At 34.2% G+C, this 22,224-nt stretch overlaps 1 protein-coding gene across 1 annotated transcript in view; it reads right to left on the minus strand.

Moving 5' to 3' along the window:
* Positions 1-22,224, minus strand: part of C3G (C3G guanyl-nucleotide exchange factor) — a 350,856-nt gene that overhangs the window by 177,351 nt on the left and 151,281 nt on the right. The window contains exons 6-7 of the mRNA XM_090405787.1: positions 19,059-19,289; positions 9,882-10,566 (exon numbers count right to left, since the gene is read on the minus strand). Coding sequence (XP_090261913.1) covers positions 9,882-10,566; positions 19,059-19,289 — 916 coding nt within the window. The remainder of the gene's footprint in view (positions 1-9,881; positions 10,567-19,058; positions 19,290-22,224) is intronic.

The following is a 22,224-nucleotide window of genomic DNA, read 5'->3' on the forward strand; positions in this document are numbered from 1 at the left end:
CAAGGAAAGTGGAAAGAGGGTAAGATAGGTCCATTGCATAAAGGTGGCTTCCAAAACAGATGTAGCAAACTATGGACCAATTAATATATCAGGAGTGGTTGTTGAAGTATTGGAAAAGTTGGCTAAAGATAAAATCCAACATTAGGGGGATAGGATGCGTAGGACTACTCTACAGTGGGCAGCCCAGCTTTGTAAAGGTAGGTCTCTGTCTTCATAATTTATTCACATTTTATAATAAAATGACAGCAGAAATGGATAAAGGAAATGGCTATACCATGACACTGCTGGACTTTGTAAAGGTGTTTGACAGAATACCACATGGAAAACTATTACAAAAATTGAAGCAAATGGGAATGGATATGAAGCTAGTTGCATTAATATGGGGGTGGCTGACAGACAGACACCAAAGAACAGCATATGGTAGAGTGGAATCTAGGAGAATGAGGGTGGCTAGTGAAGTGCCTTAGGGTTCAGTACTAGGGCCACTACTCTTTAATTTTTATATCAATGACACATGGAAAGATTTAAGAGGGGATATTCAGTTGTTGGCTAATGATGCAAAACTGGTGATAGCAATAGTCGATAATGGTGATTTAGATATCTTGCAGGATGATTTAAATAAATTGGCATTTTGGGCAAAGGATAATGATTGTTAATTTAATGTTCCAAATTGTAAGGTTATGCACTTCAAGTTGAAAAGGTTACATACAGCATATCTTATTGATGGTACTAGATTGCAGGAAACTGATGAGGCAATAAACTGATTAACTCACATTTGCTGCTATGTCTCTACACAAGAAATGCAGTTCCTTGCTCTATGCTGGTAACTGGAATCTCAATTATATTAGATAGACTAAACTACAAGTTTCTTCTACTTTTTTTTTTATGATATAATTATATTTTTTAATAAAATAAATTCTTGGTTTCATCCTTTATCCAAGTATAAGCAAACAAAGTTTGTGCATGACGTTACTTTGCGATATTATATATAGAGAGTACTTATATATAGAGGCTAATGACCTCGCATTAATTGCTTTACTATCCCACAATGCAATGTACATATCCTTACAGACATGTATAATGCTATGCATTATGGGAAGGGCCACTATCCAAACCCAAAAGTGATACCAAGGTTAAAATAATGCAGCAGTCATATTTCCATATACAAGTAGTCAAAAGGTGACACACCTTATGGGATACTAAGCCAATTGATGTGAAGTCATTAGCCTCTGTATACAAGTAGCCCAGTCGTGAAGTGACTTCACGTGCAAAATTTGTTTGTTTATATTTGGATAAAGGAATGAAACTAAGAATATAATTTCTTGGTATCTTTAATTTCTAGAATAAATGGAAAAATTGGTTAGGGCCCGCATTCAGAAATGGGTTGACAGTGAATCTCTACTTTGCAATGAACAACATGGGTTTACTAAGGGAAGGTCATGTTTTAGCAACTTGCTCACATTCTATAACAATGTGACCATTGAACTAGACAAGGGGAATGGATACACCATGATACTTTTGGATTTTGCTAAGGCTTTTGACAGAATACAGCATGGCAGACTGCTGCATAAATTGGAGAAGATGGGTTTGAGTTATACAATATTAGCATGGATAAGAGGATGGTTGACTGATAGATACCAAAAATTGGTATACAGGGGTTCTGAGTCTGCAAGGTTTAACCAAGATCTAGTTAGTAAGATACGGGAGGAGCATGAGCAACTCCGAGGTTTACCAGTGCCACCATCTCTTTACATGGCGTATGGAGTGCAGATAGTTATAAGGACTTAAAACAGCTTGGGTTTAAGCAGAAGGATATAAAAGTTCTTTCCTTGAGGGCCCTACTGATATGCAGTCTTTGCAGAATGATTTGAATAGCCTGGAATTGTGGGTATGGAAAAATGGGTGTCAGTTCAATGTCAGTAAATGTAAAGTCATTCACTTCGGCATGATTAGATATCCAATGTCGTATTATATTTGTGGGATTAGGCTAGAAGAAACTGATGAGGTTAGGGATCTTGGAGTGTTAATAGATAGGAAATTGAAGTTCAGGGGCCATGTGACAAAGATTGCAAATACAACTCAAAAGATAATTGCAATGCTGAAACAAATATTTCACATGTAAAGATAAGGATGTTATTTTATCTCATTACAAGGCCTCGATAAGACCTCACTTGGACTATTGTGCACAGGTCTGATCTGGTTTCCATTGTGATTCTGATATATTGGAGAGAGTAGAAAGGGGAGTGTTAAAAATGATATCAGGATTGTGGAATACTGATTATGAAGAGATTGAGAATTTGAAAACTGCAGACACTAGCAAACAGGAGAAAGAGGGGTGATATGATTGAGACTTACAAACTTCTGAAAGGGTCGAGGATTTCAATTGATGGAATTTTTCAATTTAGGGAGGGAGGGAAAGGACGAGAGGGCATCCTTGGAAGATGAGAATGAAGGCTGCCAAGATGGGTGTAAGGGCTAGATTTTTCTCTCAGAGGGTGGTGCGTGATGGGAATGGATTGCCTTTGGATGTTGTGAGTGCAAGCAGTGCGAATGAATTCAAGAATAAGTATGATAGCTGGTGTGTGTAGTATGTGGCCTCCCTCGATTAGTCTCTGACTCCATGGAGGTCTCTGTTAATAATAATAACCAATTGTAAAAAATAACTAACACTTTTTTTGCATGTTAGTCAAGTGGGGTTTTAATTTATTGTCCTACATGTTTCACTGATTTTTGCTATCGGTATCTTCAGGGAATACATTCGTAAGCTATATGAAGGTAACAGACTAGGTTTTAACTGACAGTTCTAATTCATACAAAATTAGTATTGTGCGAGACAATGCTCGTGTCTCGGGAACATGATTTATTTGTTATGAGACATAATGTAATTGGTGTGAAAGTTCATTTCTTTGATGTTTAGTGATCTGATTAAAGCTTTCCAAATTTCCGGTAGGATTAGACCTTGATTCTTATTTAGGTTTCCTGTTGAACAGGCGATCGTAGCAGCCTCCTTGAAGGTTCTGGAATGGTAGTTCTCTTCTATATAGGGCATATGACTCTTATCCCACTCAATGAGATGGTTGGTAGAGGCAAAGTGGCAAGAAAAGCCTGAAATATCTTGTCTGTTGTTTCTGACATATCCTATGTGTTCTTTCTGTCTTGTTTCGAAGCTTCTAGAGGTCTGACCAACGTAACTAACACCACAGGAGCAAGGTATATTATATATTCCACAGTACTTGTAGAATGGATGAGGGTCTTTTGGTGATCTTAAAAATTTCTGAATAGTATTGACTGACTTGAATGCTACTCTTATATTGTGTGGTTTTAGAAGGATAGCCAATTTTTTGGAAATACTGCTGACAAATGGAATAGTTATGGTACTGATGTATTGGGTGTTATCACGTTGTCTTTGTGGTATATCCTAAAAGAGGATATTGTTACAGAGTCTTTTAGGATAACCATTTAAGGATAGCTCTCTGGATATTGTAGTTAATGCTTTTTGTAAGTCATCTTGGTCTGTTGTGTAATGTATAGCTCTTTTCTTAAGCATATGGATAATGCTAAGTTTCTGGGATATATGATGAGATGAGTTGAAATGGAGGTAACGTCTAGTATTCGTAGGTTTTCTATATACAGACAGGTTGAAACTGTTATTGGTTTGTTTTTTTTTTATTAGGATGACTAGAAATGGAAGTTTTTAACCTTTTTCAATTTCTAATGTGAATTTGATGATATGGTGGAAACTACTGATTTGGTTGAGATAATCCATTAGTTCTTCTTTTGTATGATTCCAAATGATAAAGATGTCATCAACATATCTGTACCAAGTTTTCAGTTTTGGGGTAATTTGGGATAAGATTTTATCCTCTAGGTCTTCCACGAATAAGTCAGCACAAGAAGGAGAGAGGGGGCTACCATGGCTAATCCGGAAAGCTGTTTGTAGACTGTTTTTTGCCAAATGAAATAGTTTGAAGTTAAACAATGATTGAACAAAGTAGTGATGTTTCTTGGGAAGATGTTGATGACTTTCCACAACTGGAATGTTTGTAAACAGAGATGTGATGTCAAGGCTTGCTAGTATATCATCTTCAGATATAGGGATATTTTTTAATTTTTCAATTAAATGTTGCGAGTTTTTAATATAAGTATCTGAGGTGTGGATGTGTTGTTGTAAAATCTTGGCTAGATATTTAGACAATTGGTAACTAGGAGAATAGATTCCATCAACTATTGGACGTAATGGTATACCTTCTTTATGTATTTTAGGAACGCCATACAATCTTGGAGTCAACGGGTGCATGGATTTTAGCTTTTCTTATTAAGCCTATAGGCCAGTTAATCATTCCACGTAATAGTTAATTGGCGTCATTATGGTTTTTTTTGTGTAGGATCTGTACTGAGGACGTCATAGACAGACGTGTCTGATAATAGATTTTTAATTTTTTTCTTCATAATCTTTTGTATTTAAGATAACAGTATTGCACCGCTTAAAATCATCGTACCTAATCACGCGGGAAATTTAATGTTGCGGAAAGAGATTAAGAGTCACGACTGCAATAATATTTAAATACTAAGAGATATATTTGAGATTGACTTTCTCCCTGTTTATGACAACATAAATGGTGCAGTTGATAACCACTTGAAAATATTGTACTTAGTCATGCGGAAAATTTAAGTTGAGAATCGAGTTAAGTGTCACGACTGCAATAGTTACACTTTCAGATATATTTGAGTTCTTTCTCCTTGTTTATGTATGTAATATCCTAAACTAAATATCCCAAAAGGCGCAGTATAAATACAAATATAAGGGGTACTACGGGGAGCAATAACTTAGATATTGGTATAAGTTTAGGTAAAATCTCGGGCATAGAAGTTAGAAGAATATAGATAAAAGGAATTTGTAAGATTAGAGTAGAAATCGTAAGTTGGGAACCAACACTTGGATCTAGAACAGCTGTTCTCAAAGTAACGTTCACGAAAATAAAATTGAAAATTAAAAAAAAAAAACATGAATAGAAAGTACCTTATTAATCATTCTTTACTTTACCAGAGGAACAGTCCTCAGATTCGATATTATATCATTTTCATTATTAAAAAGTTTAAAATTTATTATTATTATTAAAATTTGTTCTGTACTAAAACATTAATGTTTAATCTAATAATTAGAAGGTATTTGGACTGTTTTCTCCACAAAATTTCTGCTAAATTCTGGATATTGTTCTATAAATTATATTCATCAAATAAAATATGGAAAACAAACCTGAAACAAGGTATCCAGTTAAAGGTATGAACTGTTATCAATACAATGCTAAATACAGATGATCAGACTATATTACAAGACAGTGAAGATGACTTTTTCCCCCCTTTGAAAATGAGTGTATAATTAAACAAAATAAGCCAACAATAGGCTGGATATGTGATTATTTCCACATACTGGGATAAGTACCAGAATGTATAAAGGATAGTGGAGATGATGCAGGACAGGTGTTAGTTAGCTCTGGAGAGCACACAATGTTTGAGAACAATCGGAAAGATGCCATCAGGACCAGAAAACATTTTAGTGTCTAAGTTATTTAGTATTATCTGATGTCTTTTTTTTGTTGTTGTTGTTGTTGAAAAACTACAGGAGATATACGATTCTCAGATTTAGATTTTGGTATGGTAAGAGGCCATTTCCCTAGGTCATCTTTGGAGATGATCAAGGAAAAGAGTGATGCTAAGAAGTCACCTTCATCTTTGGGTGAAGTAGCAGTGGTGCCATCAGAATGAGAGAGAGAGAGAGAGAGAGTGATGGAAGTGCAGTAAGTAGAGGTTGTATCCAACAACCTTAGCAAGGGACCAGAAAGCATGGCTTTCATTTGGACAGGAGACAAGCTTTCTACTATTGGACTTTATTTTTATTATTTTTTTCCCCAAATTATTTAAATCATTATTATTAAATGACACCTCCAGGGAGTCTAAGGACTCATCGAGGGAGGGTCCCTACTCTACAGCTCTGTCTCCATCATTCAATTCACCAACTACAATGAACCGCAACTACAATCATCATCTACACCAACACCATCTACTGCCTACCACCACCACCACTAGTATTTTCACACAAACAATCACAAACATCCATGCCCACAGCAGGATTCGAACCCGCAGACTTTTGGCTGGAGAGCGGATACGCTAACCACTTGGCCAACCAGATCAAAATTGATTTATGAAATCAATTTAGATCTGCTGATGACTGTTTTGCATTTCTTGCATACTTTGGTATAGGCAGAGTATGAATCTGGGGTTCTTGATGCAACCTGCAGTAAGCTGAATTTTTTTCTTAGGGTTTGGAAAGCAGACAAGGATTTTGGGTAGAATGGGAGATGAAGCCTTTATGCCAGTGAGGATAATTTTGTGACTTGTTCAGAGCAGGTGCTAGGATTGGATAAGCTTAATCATTAGTCAGACTAAAGGAAGGTGGAGTAGAAATTCTGGAGGTCATCCCATTTGGTACCTTTGTAGTGCCAAAAGATGCAAGGTAGGAAGAGCATTCTGTGAGGAGACTTGCACAAGACTGTGGCTCGAGTTGCCAAGAGAAAAGGGGACCACTTTGGTGTATCTAGAAGAAGAACTGGTTAAAAAGAGAGCCAGAGTATTGGGAGAGTGAAGAAGTTATCAGGAATTCATATAGGTAGATGTAAGATTTGCATTAGGATATTGCTTATGGCAAAGATTTCGATCTCTCAGCTTAGTCAGTGGTATTGAAAAAGGAGAGTCATTGGAATTGTGGATGCTGAGGTCACCTAAGATGATCTAACTATTTGGATGGCTAGATTGCAGGTGGTAGGTAGAGTTTCATGGAAAGGAATGTGAAGAGTTCTGAGTGGGTATCAGAGTTTGAAGAACAGTAAATGCAGGGCATGAATAGATCTAAATGAGGCAGAGAAACCTTGATTCAGAAGATGTCAATAGTAGGGGATTTTAAATTGGCCACTCTTTGGCATGCAATGTCTGTCTCTCAAATACTGTGTTCTGTTAAGATTAAACAAGAGCTTTGGTTTGTATGACTATAGGTGATGGTGAATGTTGTCTATGTTGGTGTTAATGCCACAGTTATTAGTAAAGTGGATGTAAAGGTGAGTTTTTCTGGAGATTCTGGGCATAGTTTGTAGGTTTAATTGGTTGCCTTGTGTACTTTTGGGATTAGTTTATGATGGAGATTTCTTTTTGTTGCATTGTCACTTTCATTGTTTGTAAGCTTCAAATATATATTTCAGAAATTAATTCATAAGTAATATATTCATAAACAATTTAAGTTCAGATATTAATAATGAAATCTCTATTTGCCTATGTCAAATTGGACAGCAGTCAATTGTTTAGATGATCTACGATCTCTGTTCTTTGCTGGAAAAACCTAAACCTAAGTTCTTTACAGAATGATCATAAAAGATTGGAAGTGGGGATTTAAAACTTAATTTGAATAAAGTATGTCTTGGAGCAGTGTCATGACTTTAGAAATGACAAGGAAATAATGTCAGTAGTGCATAGGAATTTGTCAGAGATAACTGAGAGAAGCATTAAAGAGTGGATACCAAATGGCAGGAGGATAAACCAAGTTAGAATTAAGTGGATGAGTAGCAGCATAAAGTAGCTAAAAAATAAATAAATAAATAAATACTGTATGGGGGAACATAAAGAAAAAAAAGATCAGCATGCTCATGAGCAATACAAAGCACATGCAAGGATGGTGACTAATATAGTAAAGAAAGCTAAATTATATTATGAGAGAAAATTGGCTAAGCGGGCCAGAGTAACAGTTGACAGGATTTTATTTTTGAATCCTACCTCTCTCTCTCTCTCTCAGTAACCAGAATATCCAATGTAGAGATTCAATCACAGTCCCATATATTGACAGTATGTCAATTAAAGTATCATCTCTTTTCAAAGTTCACAATATCAGAGTAACTTTTAAACTGATTCCAACTATCTGCAGCCTCCTGAGTTCTCCTAAAGGTAGCATACATTTTTACAAATACATAGGTATATAGAATTTGATGCTCTTGTGGTTTAGCCTGCATAGGACAGACAATCCATGGATTTGAAATCAGAAAGATGTTGCAGATGTTGACCACAAAAGAAAAGACAGATCTGGTTTGGCTAAGGATACTTATAATACCAACCATGCAGTTGATTTGAATTTTTCAACCATGCCTTATGTAGAAGAAAATTTTTATTCTATGCTTCTGAAAGAATCAGTCAGTGATGCGAGGAACCTTTATCTGGTTTCTTTCGACTAAAGATGAGTTAGCAGGTCTCATGTTGAGGTAGGGTTTTTTTTTTCCCCTACCCAGAAACTTGGGTTTTTCGTTCTCCCAGAACAGGCAAATTTACAGACATAGGACACACTGGGAGGCATGGGACTAACCGCCTTATCCTCGAGTTATGGTTGCAGTTGCAAAGTCTGAGTATAGTTAGAAGGTCATGGGTGCTCAAGTGCCTGTTAGGACCACTGATGATGATGATAATTGTTTGCTGACTATCATATTGTGTGTACCATCAGTGTGTGCATGCGCATGTGCACATGCACACACTGATGGTACACACATATATATTTTTGTTGAATTAAATGAAATTTAATTCAAAGATTCATAAAAAAAAAAAAAAATGCATGAGCTTGAATTTTTACTGGTATCTGATATTGTTAAGCAATAGGTCTGAAATAAGTATGTATTTCTATGTGTTATTAAACAATCATTACACATTTGTTTATTGTTTACAGTTTGATTTTCTCTATCAACAGCTCCCCTGTATATTTGAATTTTTATATTTTCTGAGGATCAGTCATTTTTTTCCCTAATACAGTTCTGCCATAGACCATTTTTGAGGAAACACTAATCTATACCATACCGCTAGTATTTTCACTTTTATTACTTTGTTAAAACCTTTCTACAGAAAGTTATGAGAGTTACACATATCAAATCTTGCCAGAAATAGCTGTCTGAATTTCTCAATTCTGGAAAGTTTGTTATTCAATTCTTCTCATCACTGTCTTCTTGTTTATTTTATATTTATTATTAGTTTTAGGTATACAATAACACAAAATCATGTTTTCGGTTTTTCCATAGATTAATGGCAATACTGAACTGTGCTTTCTTTTTGCATGTTGCATCCAACATTTAAAATAATTAATGCTCAATAGCTCTACATTGAAGATTCCTTTATTAAACAGGAAGACACTTTGTGGCTAAGTATAATATATTTATTAATCCATTTTTATTCTTTAATATGCTTAGGCCTTTACTTCTTTACATCTAAAAGAGAAAACCTATTTAAGATAATTGACCAAGTGAGAGTAAACTAAGTCATAAAAATTTCTTTGCATCTTTGATGGATCAAAACATGTAGGGGAATTACATCTTTCCAAGTCACAAAACAAATATAAATAGCCAGTCAAGCAATGTTAATAGCACTTCTGCACTGACAAACCAGATGTCAAAAACATCTTGCTATGATATTTAAAGAATAACAATGTTTCGCCACCCATTTTTAAATGTAGTAGCACAAAATTACCTCAAGTAATGTGAAAGATTAAGAGACCAAATAGCGATGTTTGGTTGCTTAATCTTTCTGCTATACAGAGAAATATATGAACAGCATCCACATGTGAAAGAGAATGTCTTGCCAGGTCCATTCAAGAATTGTGAATGTTACTAAAATATTAATAATGCTTCATCACAATTCGCTTTTATCTATGACTGCTTTTGCTTTATTCATTTGTCTGTGACTTACTCAAAATAATTTTGCAGCTGACTATTATAACACACACACACCATATTATAACTAGAAAATAAAATAAACATGCATGCGACTCATATTACTCAAATGAAAAATAACTAAAGACTAACCTCAGTATCCAGTACCAACAGCTGAGGCACATTATCATATTGAGATGGAGTACGTATCCTTGCATTACGCTGTTTGGCAGGAAGAGCAGGAGGTGCACTCTTAACATCAAGTGTTCCAAGAAGTTTTCCAAAATCATCTGAGCTATTTCCCATCTGATTCAATTTATGTAGTAGCTGATCTACACTATCAGTTAGATTAGAGGATTGAAATGTTGAAGTAGAAGTTGTAACTTTTGAACTGAATGATGTAATTTCATAGTTACATACATGTGAAGATGTAGTAGTAAGAAATCCATATTCACAATGAGGATCCAACTGTTGATTAGATTGATGAAAACAGTTTTGAGACTTTGAAGCTAATAACAGGTCATCAACTGAGTGATTTAAGTTTGAGTCTACACTACTGGCGGAAGATTTACTAAGTGGTGTTGAGCTTTCTGGAGACTGACTAAGTGGGCTTGTCCAATCCAACAAAAATGATCGATTAAGCCCTGTTCCCAAAAATCCAGAATCTGTAATGCTCGAGGTAGAAGGGACCATTGTGCTAGAATATGTAGATGTAACACTTCCATTCAAAATGGCACTGGTACTGATAGAAGATGAAGTATAAGTACCCTTCTTCTTGGGTGGTAAGGGAGGAGCAGGATCTACTAAAGAGCCACTGCTATACGATTGTGTACAGGAACTATAAACAAAAAGTAGTAAGTTTTTAGAAAAAAAAACCAAGATCCTTATTTTGAAACTTTTATCAATATAAGAATGCTCTATGTATATAATGAATTATACACAGTTGACTATTTATAAACAGGCACATTGTGTAGAAGAATCCACACATTAGACTGGAACTTAGTTGCTTTAGTCTTAATTCAAAATAACCCTGTCTACCATAATTATTAAAAATAATTTAAAACACTTAGCCAACCTCAAATTAGATACACAGTGAAATGTTTAAAATCTTTAAAGGTTTTAACTTGAGTGAAAGACTGAGCATTCACTATTATACTGGCTGATGGTTCGTGGGTTACTGTAACATACTACTGGTAGATACAAATATGTTGCAATGGATTAAGGGATGATTTTACATCAAGTCTAGTCTTCTGTAATCCATCACGGCACGTTTGTATCTGCCAGTAGTATGTTACAGCAATCCATGAACCAGCAGCAAGCATAATAGCTAATACACACTTTTCATTGTTTAAATGTTTTCAAATATTTTTCACTAGAAATGTTAACTGTTATTACTTGCTTTCTAGTTTATTCACGTTATTTCCCGAAGAAGTGAAACAAAGTATTTCACAAAACTAGTTAAAATACAAACAGTTTCTTTTTGATACTTTTGTTTGAAATTTTATACTGGAAAAATTACAGGTATCCCTCAATTAATGTGGTTAATTAATCCCTCGATGATACCACGTATATCAAAATCATGTTAATCAAATCTAATAATCAATGGTAAAAATTACAAATCATCCATGATCGATTACTGTATTAATAATTCGTAGGAGGCTGCATAGGAGGAATGATGTCAACATGCTCACGCCACGAGGCTTGCATGTTTTTGCATGGCAAATATAACCCTGCAGAGCTCGCGGTGGTAAAAATTGCAGCGTAAGTCACAGTATATCTGAGAGATACATTCATTACTAGTATGTGCTAAAATGCAATAAAACAAACAAAAAACACTGCAAATATAGTACATGATGGTACAAATTAAGCGGATATTGAATCCAACATTATTTCATAGCCGAATATAGAAATTACAAGAGTTTCGTGCCGAATATATAGAAACTAAAAGTTTCAGTGGATGCAAGCATAAGCAACCTTATGGGCAACTCGTAGTAAAGGTGGAGTAAGCTCCAGATCACCTTCCTTAGTACTTTCCATAATGTAAAGCACATCTCCTAGAGGAGATGTATGATAAATAAGCCTTTGGCTCTCTATTTCAGTAATACATTATGGTTTATTTATTTTCAGTTACAATCTAGAAATTATTGAACAAAGAATTAAAAAAAAAAAAAAAAAAAAAACTAAACCAAACTATACTGGCATCAGAGATTGTGGTATCTCTCAGATACAATTTATTGTCAAATATCACAACCAGTACATAACATGCGTTAAACCAAACTGACAGAAAAAAACAGTGCAGAATATCAATTGTAACATACAAATGCACAGCTACTCATAACCTCCAAGCTATACGCTAAATTGCGTAAGAATATTTATATTAAACATTTTGCATGTATCTGTCAGATCAGCTGCGAGCTCTGCAGGGTTAAAGGCACGTTAATCAACACTCTTGCTGCTTATATCAAGGGATTGCTGCAATTAATTTTGCCGCGTTAATCAAATCGCGCATTACGCAAATCCGCGTTAAGCAAGGGATACCTGTAGTTATAAAAATGTACTATGCCCACAGAAGCCTAAGAACAAGATACAAAGTAACAGAGTTTTTATTTACTTATGAAAGCAAACAAATTTGAAAAACTGAGAATAAAACAATTTTTATCCTATAATTTTACTTTCTATCCTACTTTGTTTTTAATTGTAGATAGGTGAAAATATCAGATTGTATATTAGTCCGAGAAGCTGTTGACCTATATCGGCAATGTGTTATACACAATCCCTATGGTAATCATCATCAGTTGGTAGGCCATCAGGATTTCAGAAAAGTGTCACCATAAACCTTCAGGTATAATATCCATAATCTCATTGTGATGTTTAAAAATGTTCAGTGGTTCTCTTACCCAAAATTTGAGTTGTATATCTATAACAAATGAAGTATGTCACCTTTTGGATTATTCTCGGTTCACTGCTGAGAATACAGTTGATTTTTTATCTATTTAATAATCTGTTTTCAAAGTTTGAGCCTTAATTCCTGGAGACGCCATGGAACAAGCAGCAAAACGTAAGACACCATAAATCCTAATTTTCACATGCTAAACTGTTTTTTTTAGTACATTTGACATGAATGTTCCACTGATAAATATAAATATTAAAACGATATTTCTTGTAGATTCTTTTAAGTAAACTGATAATCATTTTGCAGTATAAAGCTTCAAAGTGTGTACTAGGAATTAATCAAATCATCTTATATGCTCATATTCCTCTCAATGTTATTCCTGCCATTTTTAATTCATACACCACATAAGTGTTTGATTTCAGATGTTTACTCTAATTTTCCTCAGGGTTTAATCAAATGTTTTATTTCTAGCCTCACTCTCCTATCCAATGTTAAAACTGGTTTGAACATCATCTAGTATACTGCTAGATTGGACTTTTGGCTGATTTCTCTCCTAATCCATAAAAACACTGAACTAGCTTCCCATCAAAACTACTCTTATTTGTTCTATTATTTCTTTCTATATTAATTTATTATTTTCAATAAAAGTTATGCCTAAAAGCTAAAATAGGTTTGTTACTGAGAATGCAGTTGATGCTTTCAATTTTCTTGCTTGTTTTCATTAGTTTTAGCCTTCTTATTGCCGATTTTAATTTAAAAAAAAAATTGTCAGAGCAATAATTTAGCTTGGCTAGAGACTCAAAAATATTTAGGAGATTTAAGAGAATAATGCCATCTGCACACACACACAGTAAACAATCAAATTTATATCACCTACTGGAACATCAGGTTCAATACCGCTTTCCTTAATGACGTGGTCCATATAAATAAATTTAAAAAGTGGAAGTAGTGAACAACATTAACATTGCCTTTAGACCCAATTTCACATTAAACTATTTCAGTGCATTTGTCTATCCTAACTTCTGATTTATAGCTTAGGCAGAAACTATGTATTGCTTTATATAATATTCCATTTACACCTTACAGATTTGATATTTTGAACAGTTTTCCTCTTGGTACTTTATTGTATGTTCTTTTGAGATCAACAAAGCTTATATATATATATTTCTTAAGTTTGAGCCCATACACAAGAGGTTGATTAATCAACCTATAGTACATTAGTACCATACATGGGTAGCAGGTTGGGAAAGGAGAAATTTGTTTACATTTGATTTAAAAGCTATGTATCATATTCTTTAGGAAAACACTGAAGGGGGTAAGACTATGCCACAATACAGCTGTAGCAGGGATGAGGGAGGAGGACAAGAAACTTGTTCTGTAGGTTACAAGTTGCACTGTGAAGGGATGTTAGGTGGTAGTCACACATTCTAACAGACTTAGTATTGAGTGGGGAATTACTGATGCCATTTCCTGTGAGCATTTGTCATGGAAATATTTATATAACACACATACTGCAGAAACTAAACACCTATACAAAAGTGGGTGCAGTAAGTTGATAAGAGATGGGTTATTAATCAATCTAATTGATTTAGAGATCAAGTATATTCCTATGATTTGAATACTTGCAGTAAAGTAAAAAATCTAGTTTTGGTAATCCCTAATGGCTTAAAAAATGAAGCTTGTTTCTTCAAATTTTCTTTACCACCCCCCCCCCATTTTTTCTCATGAATAAATGCATAATCTTTGAATAGAAAGCAAAGAAATTCCTCTAGAGATTTCAAATTGAGCTTTAGTTTCCTTTTATGAATTATTACAATAAGCAATTATCTGAGATTTGACTATGAGACCACCTCTTGTAGACTACAGTACAGACATTGTGAAACTTGTATACAACCACATTTCAGCATTCTTCAGGGCAAACATAATTACTCTAGCTGTCTTTCCATGCTTTAGAATGAGTGGTTTTTCTACCTCAAGTATATATCTTTACTCCTGATTACATTCTTCTGGATAGTTTCGATCACTGCGTTAACATCTGTTATCCCAGGCAATATATTTTAAGTTAATTACTCTCCGTGGAATATTTCTATCTTCAGTTTTTATATAACTTTAATAATCTTGGATCTCTCTCTGGCTTTTTCTTCCATTTCTAAGAATTTTTTCCAAAACACTTTTTTTTTATGCAACATTTGTGATATTTATCTTCTATATTCCTCCAAAATATCTTCCCATGACATTTTTAGCAACTGTTATGCATAATTTAGCTTTCAAACAATCTTCTCTATATTCTCTAAGAGCATATAGTGACTTGCTAGTCAAGAACTTTTTATATGATTTGTGTGTGTGTTGCTTCTTTAACTTCCTGTCCAACATCTATTATTTTTCTATCTTTGTAAACAACATCACCATGTACTTTGATAGCAAATTAGGCAGTTTTCTTCAAATTTTGCCATTTCAGTCTCAAAAAGGTTTGATTTTCGTTTGTAAACTCTATACTTTTTCCATTAATCTTAAGACATAAGTCTACAGTTCAAAACTGAATACTGTAACTCAGATTCTCCTTGAAACTTACTTGTGAACTGTAGAGGCGCATGCACCGATTACTGGAAAAAAGTATAGGAGTTTGAAAACCAAACCTTAGAGTCTGATTGGCAAAATAGCTGAAGTTTAATGGAAACAGAACTGCTCCTAAACAATCAATCTATAAGAATAAAAATTAATCTTTAACTGACTGAAATTTTATGTTAGCAAGAATACTGACAAAACATAATTGGGAATTCTGAGGTAAAGATGAATGTAATATTTATGAAAGTTTTCAAATTCAGTACATCATTTTTTGATTAGGCTGGAACTGCAGTCAAATGATAATGGATATCAGTTCAGTGTCAAGTTATGAACTTTGATGTGATAAGATTTTCAATGGCATATTATATTCAGTAGTGAGCTATAAGGGACTAGCCCGAGCCCTTTGTTAAATTTTTCTCAAATTTGCGAGCCCCTTATTCTTCTTGTTTACTTTTTCATTTTTTCAAAAAAAAAAAAAGAAAAAAAAAAGAGAATTTTTTGAGTTATATTAAGCAACAAACTCATATGGTAACTTAACAAAGTGATTTTATTAAATAAAATAATATAGTTACTGTTACCACCATTTTACAAATAAGAATTCACTTTTGGTAATTGCATATAAATAAGGACTATAAAATAATGCCCCTTGATTGGTACCACTAATTATCACTTGAAGTATAAAAACAAAAGAGAAATATAACGTACTTCAATATTATTGTGTTTAGATAATATTTATTTATTCTTTATAGATTGTTTGTCATAAAAACTTCTATCGCAAACAAAAGTAATTTATTTTGTTTATAAAAAATGCAGACTATTTCATATGTGCGATTATAAAAGATTTTATTCTTATTATATTTTGATAGTTAAATAATGTGTTTCTTATATAAGATAAATTAATACAGATGATTGTGGCAAATATTTCATGTTCATCATCATCAAATTCCCTATGTACCCTCAAGAGGTGTACAGGATACGATAGTACTGCATGAAAAATTTACATCATTACTAACTTCCTATCTGCAATTTTCCTCCAAATCAGTCTGTTACTTGTCAAGACTCCGACATTACCAGATCTTTTATTTCTATTGTCTAAGGCACTTTGTGCCGTATCAATCCACCTATATCTTGGTCTTCCTCTGGGTCGTTTTCCTGCCAACCTGGCAGAGAACACTTGTTTTGCTAATCTTTCCTTGCCCATTCTGTTTAAGTGACCATACCACCTGAGATTAGCTCTGCTAATGCATTCCTGGATGCTGACAATGTCAAGTCTTTCCTAATATTCTCGTTTTTAATATGATATTGCCATTGATGCCATCTGTTCACGCCTATAATCTTTCTCAGGACTCTCATATCTGCGGTCTCTAGTCTTTGGTAAAGTGTTTTACTTCTGACCCAGCTCTCAGATCCGTAAGTTAAAACTGGTTTGAACACTGTCTTGTATATAGCTAATTTAGTGTTCAGACTAATTTCTTTCTTATTCCATATGAATTTATTCAACTGACCCTACCATACCAGCTTTGTTGATTCTCTTGTCTATTTCCATATTTAATTTACCATCTTCAGTAAAAATCGTGCCTAAGTAGTGAAATGTTTCACTTGTTCCACAGGTTCCCCATTCACAATGCAGTTGATATTTTCAGGACTTCTGCCCATTTTCATTGTCTTGTTATTGCTGACCATCATACCATATCTATTATAACAGTTATTCCATTTAGCCAGGGAATCTTGCAGACTTGTAGTGGATTTATTTAGAAGTATAACATCATCTGCATAAAGCAGAGAGCTGACATTAACATCTCTAATTTTGATATCATGTTTAATACCACTTTCCTTCATAATGTGATCCATATAGATAATGAATAACAGAGGGGATAATGTACATCCTTGTCTCACACCAGATTTAACATTAAACCATCTTCCTGTATTTCCTTCAATTCTAACTGCTGACTTACAACTCAAATAAAGACTACGTATTGCTTGATATAATGCCCCATTGACACCATATAATTGTAGCGTATTGAATAGCTTCTCTCTTGATACCTTGTCATATGCCTTTTCCAAATCGACAAAATTTAAATACAGATCTTTGTTGTATTCCCATGATTTCTCCACTATTTGTCGTAAAGTGAAGATCTGATCTGACAGCCCCTATTTGACCTGAATCCAGTTTGTTCATCACCAAGCTTTTCTTCCACAATTCTTCTCAACCGTTTTTCAAGTATACTTGCACATATCTTACCAGGAACACTCAATAGGGAAATACCTCTGTAATTCTCACATTCAGTTTTATTTCCATTTTTATATATAGGTACTATGAGAGCTCTACTCTAATCATTGGGAATTAGTCCCTCTGTCCAGGCATTCTGAACTATGCAGTACAGCCACTGTAAGACTTTTATACCACCATACTTCAGCATTTCTGACTGAATATCATCTACTCCTGCTGCCTTTCCACATTTCAAGCCTTTGATGGCTTTCTCTACTTCAAGTATGGATATGTATTCCTGACTGCATGCCTGGTCAGTGTTTTTTACCACTGCGCTGTCATCACTGCTTGTTTCATTTAGCAGTTTTTCAAAGTAATTACTCCATACTTCAAGGATATCTTTTTCTCCGGTTTTCATGTCACCTTTATCATCTCTAACTCCTTTTACAGCACTCTTTCCTCCATTCCTAAGCTTCTTCAACAACCTCCAGAATATTTTGCCACCTTCTTGATATTTATTTTCTATGTTCTTGCCAAAGTCCTCCCATGACTTTTGTTTAGCTAGTTTTACACATTGTTTAGCTTTCTTACATTTGTCTCTGTATTCTCTAAGAATATTTAAATATCTAAATATTTCATGTTTAGATCATGAAATATTTGTGTAAAAATGATACTCTTTACAGGTTGATTGTCCCCTCATACTTTCTGATTGGCATTTGTACACAAGCTGTGTTAATAAAAGTTTGATGTGAAATACGGCTTTTTTTTGCTCAACAATGCGAGCCCTTTGTTAAAATTTCCATAGCTCACCACTGATTATATTGTATTGTATGTGTGATTATGCTTGGAGAAACTGGTGAGGTTTAGGGTTCTTTGAGTTAAAACAGTGGACAGGAATTTGAAGTTCAAAGATCACATAGCCAAAATTGCAAATACAACTTAAAGGATTATTTACAATGCTGAAAGAAACAGTAACATGCAAGGATATGGAAGGCTTCCTCTTTACCAGGCCTTGATATGACAACACTTGGATTACTGAGCACAGATTTTCTACTGAGTTCCAAAGGGATAAAGTAGCTGTGGAAAGAGTGCAAAGAAGAGGTTATAAAGATGATACTGGGATTGTGAAATATATTTTATGGGGACAGATTGAGTGTGAACTGCAGACAATGGTATACATGAGAAAGAGGTGATATGATAGTGACAAAGTTCTGATAGATGTTAATAGGATATCGGTTGATGAAATTTTTCATCATATAGAAGGTGTGAAAAGAACAAAGGAACATCCATAGAAGGCTTGTGTATGGTTAAGAAAGGAGTGACAGCTAGATTTTTCTCAGAGAGGAGTGAAGAAGTGAGTGGAATAGATTGCGAGTTGACACTTCTAGTGTCAATGAGTTTAAGGAAAGATATGGCAGTTGGTGTAGGTAATGCATGGCTCCCCTCAATGAGTCCTTATTCCCTAGATATCTCCAATGATGGTAATGTTATGCAAACACAAGAGGTCGATAACCAGATACCTTATGTTATGTACTTCCTATATGATATATTAGTTTTTCCCACTCATAACAATCATTATGAACAGGTAGCCCAATTTCAGTGTTATGCCGCTTCCATATACCAATGTGAGTTGTAGCTATTTGTACTAAAGAAAATTACATACCTTGGGGTTAAGGAAATATCTCTTGAAGTGGGCAAAGGTGGTTTTGGTGGTGGTAACTCAGAATCTGTAGTACCTCTGCTACCAGCACTGAGAATACTATCAGAAGATGTAGAATGATGAAGGGGACTCTGGTTATTATTAATTTTGGCTATCCCTGAAAAACTTGTTTGTTCCAAAATTTCACGTTCTCGGGGAGTAAGTGGAATATCAGGAAGAGAGCTCCTGTGTGGACTAAAGAAACACAAAAAGATATTATTGAAGAAAAACTGTCAACTTATAATTTTTCAAACACTAACTTTATTCTATCAAAGTTTGGTAATGAACCTTAATATTTTTTTTAAGAAAAATACTTTGTGTCAAAAATTAAATTGATTTTTTTATGCTATTTTACTTTTTTTAAGACAATTATTCAAACAAGATACCAATACAGAGCAAAGTAAACAGAGATCCTTTATTTACCTTTGTTCAACTTTAATATGTCCAGCAAAATTACTACAGCCTACAAAATGACATTTTATAAGCACTAACATAATCACAGAATTATTATTTACATATGCAGCAAGCAATTCTATCCATTGTATGCACAGTGAGTAGACAATCACTGTTGTAGATCTATTCATAGTACAGAGAAGGTACACCGAATGATCTGACAGTACCACATACCTTTATTTTTCCTTGAGAAAGAAAAGAAATGGAAAGTGGATGCAGATTAACTGTAAACAATACAGAAAGATTTTCAACAAAGCCCCAATAAATCCATTCATCAAGTCAGTCATGAATATCACTATCTACCATACACACTGCTGTATATGTGTGTGTGTGTATATATATATATCTATATATATATATAAAAAGGAGTGTTTGTAGCTTATAAGATTCAGCAGGTAAGAGGTCATAAGCAAATGACAAACTTAACTGGAAAACATATTCACAACAGAAATGTTACAGATATGTGATGGTAGTCTATTCTAGACCACATTAACTTCTCTAATAAGAACTCATGGTTTTTATTATTATTAATTAATTATTTATTTTATTTATTATTATTATTATTCCCCCCCCCACGGGATTCATACACAAGAGATCCATCCTATAGTAGTATCTTAGATAGACAAAGTTGAGTAGAAAGAAGGAACTTATTGATATTCTATATGAAGATCTCTTTGGATCTGAAGATCTCAATGGACTTGGAGGTTTTTGAATCCAAAGGAAATAAAACTTCAAAAAATATATAAGGGGGGGGGGAACTTATTCCAGAAAACAGTAGTAGTAAGAATGAAGAGGAAGAAAAATTTGTTCTGAGGGTTGAGAGTTAATTTGTGAAGAAGTGCTAAATAGTTGCTACTGCTTCCCTTCATATTAGGCCTAGTGGCCTGTTCCTTAGCCCTTCTAAGCCGTACTCATCCCGAGGATAAGGTGGCTAGCCCTATGCCTCCTGGTGTGTCCTATGTCTGTAGATGCACGCGTTCACGGGGGCTGATTTGCCTCCTTGCGGGAGGAAAACGCCCAGATAAACTGGGAGAGAAAAACCCTGCAGTCCACACCCAAGACCGGCTAACTTGGCTATGTCTGAGAAAGATCCTTAAGCTCCCCATGTTGGCAACAGGAATCGAACCCAGGACATTCCTTTTCCAGCCATATGGTTGCGAAGTGCATAGTCAATTGGCTAACCACGTAGACATAGTTGCTGCTATTGTGCTTAAGAGATTTAGTGGACAACAGGAAAATTACTAATGCCAATCTGATGAACACTGACAAATGGAAATAGCTGTACAAAAATATAAGCAGCAGAAAGAGTACATTCATGAGAGATAGGTTACTAATCAATCTAACTCAATTTAAATCAAACACGTCAACATTTGGCAAATATTTATCCAATTATAAAAAAAAATAAAATACTTAATTTTAAAATTCATAAATTTTCTTTTAACCTTAACTACAGGTATCCCTTGCTTAACGCTGCAAAATTAATTGTAGCAATCCCTTGATATATGCGGCAAGAGTTTTGATTAACGCACCTTTAACCCCTGCGGAACTCGCAGCTGATCTGACAGATACATGCAAAATATTTAATATAAATATTCTTACACAATTCTGTGTATGGCTTGGAGGTTATGAGTAGCTGTGCATTCATATGTTACGAGTGATATTCACTGTTTTTTTGCTGTCAATTTGGTTTAACACGTTATGTAAACGTTTGTGATATTTGACAGTAAATTGTATCTGAGAGATATACTGCGACCTCCAATGTCAGTATAGTATGTTTAGTTTTTTTTTATTCTTTGTTCAATAATTTCTAGATTGTAACTGAAAATAAATAAACCATCATGTATTACTGAAACAGATAACCAAAGGCTTATTGATCATACATGTCCTCTAGGAGACGTGCTTTACATTATGAAAAATACTAAGGAAAGTGATCTGGAGCTTACTCCACCTTTACAACGAGTTGCCCATAAGGCTGCTTATGCTTGCATCTGCCGAAACTTTTAGTTTCTATATATTTGACATGAAACTCTTGTAGTTTCCATATTCGGCTATGAAATAATGTTGGATTCAATATCCATTTAATTTGTACCATCATGTATTATATTTGCAGTGTTTTTTCTTTATGTTTTATTGCTTGTTTGCCGAGGTCTGGAGAGTCATTTTGCTTGTTATCGTAGAATTTATGCCAAAAAGAAAAAACTAAACTGTCCAAACGACTCTTGATAAAAAAAATTGCAGTAAATAATGTAGGTACAAGTATATATTAAACATTTACTTTGCATTCATTTCTTTATCTTTCCTAAAAGAGTACCATATAAAGCAAATTATTAATACAGTAATCGATCGTGGACGAATTGTAATTTTTACCATTGATTATTAGATTTGATTAACACAATTTTGATATATGCGTTATCGAGGGATTAATTAACAGCGTTAATCGAGGGATACCTTTACTTAATTTAGATTAGAAATGTTATAATATGTACTGTCCATACAATCAATGTATGGATAAATAAATACAATGTATTTATTTATCTGTATTATGCCCCACCAAAACCAGCAGTTACAGTTTTATGGTTACATACATGTGCTACATTTATTAAATATCACTTGTCAGCATCTTTTAGAATAGTGAAAAATATAACAAAATTATTGTAAATAAAATCAAAAGAGTGAC

Source organism: Typopeltis vanoorti, chromosome 1 (assembly GCF_054136105.1).
Source record: "Typopeltis vanoorti isolate ZY-2024b chromosome 1, IOZ_Tvanoo_1.0, whole genome shotgun sequence".
Lineage (NCBI taxonomy): Eukaryota > Metazoa > Arthropoda > Arachnida > Uropygi > Thelyphonidae > Typopeltis > Typopeltis vanoorti.